General features: G+C 42.1%; 1 protein-coding gene across 1 annotated transcript; it reads left to right on the forward strand.

Moving 5' to 3' along the window:
• Positions 1 to 360: 360 nt before the first annotated feature.
• On the forward strand, positions 361 to 2,179 carry BJ212DRAFT_1448196 (uncharacterized protein; the record flags this gene model as incomplete). Its single annotated transcript, XM_041338510.1, has 6 exons — positions 361 to 397; positions 445 to 924; positions 970 to 980; positions 1,038 to 1,270; positions 1,331 to 1,463; positions 2,105 to 2,179. 6 exons carry the CDS (start codon positions 361 to 363, stop codon positions 2,177 to 2,179), a joined length of 969 nt encoding a protein of 322 aa, XP_041190341.1.
• Positions 2,180 to 2,837: the final 658 nt, after the last annotated feature.

Genomic DNA, 2,837 nt, shown 5'->3' on the forward strand with positions numbered 1-2,837 from the left:
TTATCAACCAAGAAGTAGAAAATCCGTTGACTGTGAACTTGAGGAGCTGGCACCTTAGTCTTATTGAAGTACAATTGTGATAGTCATTGTATTTCACCTCAACTTATATAAGACCCTCAAGTAAGAAGACAGCGGGAAGAGTGTGCTAAGTGTGTATGCAGGAATACATCATGCCTCTGGTGCATTTCATGGGAAAGTCATAGCTAGTGAGTTGCACACTGTACCAATTGTCATGAGTCATAATATGTGCAATATATGCCTGGAGGGATCTCGTTCTCTACACTGGAAACAAGGAGATGCATCCCCTACTAATTTTGCTTGCTAATATCCATGCAGGTGTTCGCATGAAAGTGACATCACATGCATTTGCTTTGGTCACCTACCTGCCAATACCAAAGTTTCTTGATGTCTCACAGCCTGTCCAAGCAATTTTATCTGCATGAGTTTATTATTTCACAATTTCAATTGTCATCCATAATTTGAAGCTTGCCACTCACAATGGATGCCCTATGTCAGACCCAAGAGGAGATTTGCATATGATCCACACACCTTTGGTTGCTTGGATAGCCAACTACCCTGAGCAACTACTCATCATGTGTATGGTGTCAAAATGTTCTCTAATTTCTCTTGCTACTGCTGCCCAATTTGGGGATCCTCTTCCACATCCTCCTCAAACTTGTTCTTACACTCTTGACACTATCGAGAGGGCATGCATTACTTCTGACCCCTGCAACATCACATCCTTCTACAAGACGTGTCAAACCCTTCATCTGAATGGTGTCATTGAGCCATACTGGAAGGATTGGGGCCATGCATGCCCATCCTTCTTTTTGATGCCAGATGGCCTCCATCAGTGGCACAAATTTTTCTTTGACCACCCCATCAACTGGTCAATAAACATTATGGGGGGAACAGAACTTGATTGTTGACTGTCAGTTCTCCAACCTTGTGTACAACCTTGTGTAGGAGTGCATCATTGGGTGAACAGCATCTCCATGCTGAAGCAACTTACTGGTTGAGAACACCAAGACCTCAAGAAGCTCCTTCCTGGCATGATTGTTGGTGCTGTTCCCAATGAAGTTGTGTGTGCACTACATGCTATCACTGAATTTATATTCCAAGCACAGAACTTCTTTATTCATGATGAAACTCTACACTCTCTATTTGAAGCCCTCTGTGAATTTCACCACTACAAAGATTTTATCCTACTAGTGGGTGGTCACCATGGCAAGAATGGTTTCCTTAATCACTTTGAGATCCCCAAGCTAGAGTTAATGCAGCATGTCACCTTGAGTACTTGAGCCATGGGTGCTCCATATCAATGGAGCAGTGATATCACTGAGTGCTGCCACATCACCCATGTGAAACAGCCTTACCACATGTCCAATTGCAGAGATTTCCACAGTCAGTGCTGCTGCTTCCTTGACTGGCAGGAAAAACTGCAATTCTTCCAGCCTTACACAGTTCTGAAGTTGCATCATGTGAGCTTGATCTATGAAATGTCCCAGGAAGCAAATACTATGGCACTTCATTATCCAGAAGCAACCTGGATCTCTACTGTTCTGCCCAGTGAGCAGTATGTTGGCGCTGGCAAACCAATCACCTCCCTTTTTGCCAACAACTGCACTCATTTTTCTTCTGATGACACTGTTGCCATCCTCCTTACTTGCTATCTGCATTTTCCTCATCTAACTATTGAAGAAGCTTCCCAATGTTTACATATTCCTGATCTCCATCCAGTGCTTGGCAACTTGATCTCTGGTAGATCCTACCTTGAATGCAATGGAAGGCAATTCTGTTGCTCCAACTGTTCCCTCTCTTTTGATTATATTCATGTTTGGCAAAGATTCTGTATGCAGCGGTGCTCTACACAAGATAGCTGTATTGTTAGTCCTGCTCACACCATCCAGGCACTACCACCAAGCTCTTCCATGCTGTTTGGAAGGGGAGATACCATCTTGATTACTCATGAAAGTGGTGAGCTACTTTCCCTAGCAGCATCCAAACATATGTACAGTGGCTCAAAAAAGTGTCCCAATGTTTGTGGGTTTTCATGTAATTGCTTCATTGTGAGTCAGGGCGTGGGAATATGACTATGCTATAGGGAGGTGTCAGAATGCTCTGCTTCTTCACTTTGTCTTTGTTCCCCATAGCATGGGAATCCAATGTCATTGTGTGAATATATAGATATTTTAATTTGGTGACTCATTGGGACACTTTTTTGACTTTCAATTTGACTAATACAATCTCTATAATTCTGGTACTTGGTGTTTCCTCCTGTTGTTCTAACCACTTCTACCACTCTTATAAACACACTCTTCATCAATTCCTACCATGCTGCAACTCCCTCCCATAGCTGAAATAGCCCCTATTCTCATTCTCAGCTCCTCTCATCTGTCTACTAGGCAGAATTCTACTAAAACTGGTCTGAGCAGGAATACTACTGCTAGATTCATCAAAATTGCCATTCCAAATAAAGAAAATATCAAATCACATCACCCTTTTAAGCTTACACTATATGATAAAAGATCTCTTGTGTATTATATTTTAACTAGGGAGGCTGCTAATGCTACTCAAGCCATCAAATTCATTTAGTCCATCATCCACACCACTGTCTCCACTCAAATAGTCAGGAATGTTCTTAAGGCAGCCACCCTTAAAGCTATAACCAAGAGGAAAAGCTTCTTCTATCTTCAGCCAATAGAGGGAGGAGACTAGCCTGTGTTCTAAAGTACCAGTATTGGACTTTGAGGACTGGAATAGAGCTATCAGATCAGATAAAATAAAAACCAATAGGATTGGATCAAATGGCCAGGAATATGTATGAAAAAAGGTAG

Source organism: Suillus subaureus, assembly GCF_016647635.1.
Source record: "Suillus subaureus strain MN1 chromosome Unknown BJ212scaffold_27, whole genome shotgun sequence".
Taxonomy (NCBI): domain Eukaryota; kingdom Fungi; phylum Basidiomycota; class Agaricomycetes; order Boletales; family Suillaceae; genus Suillus; species Suillus subaureus.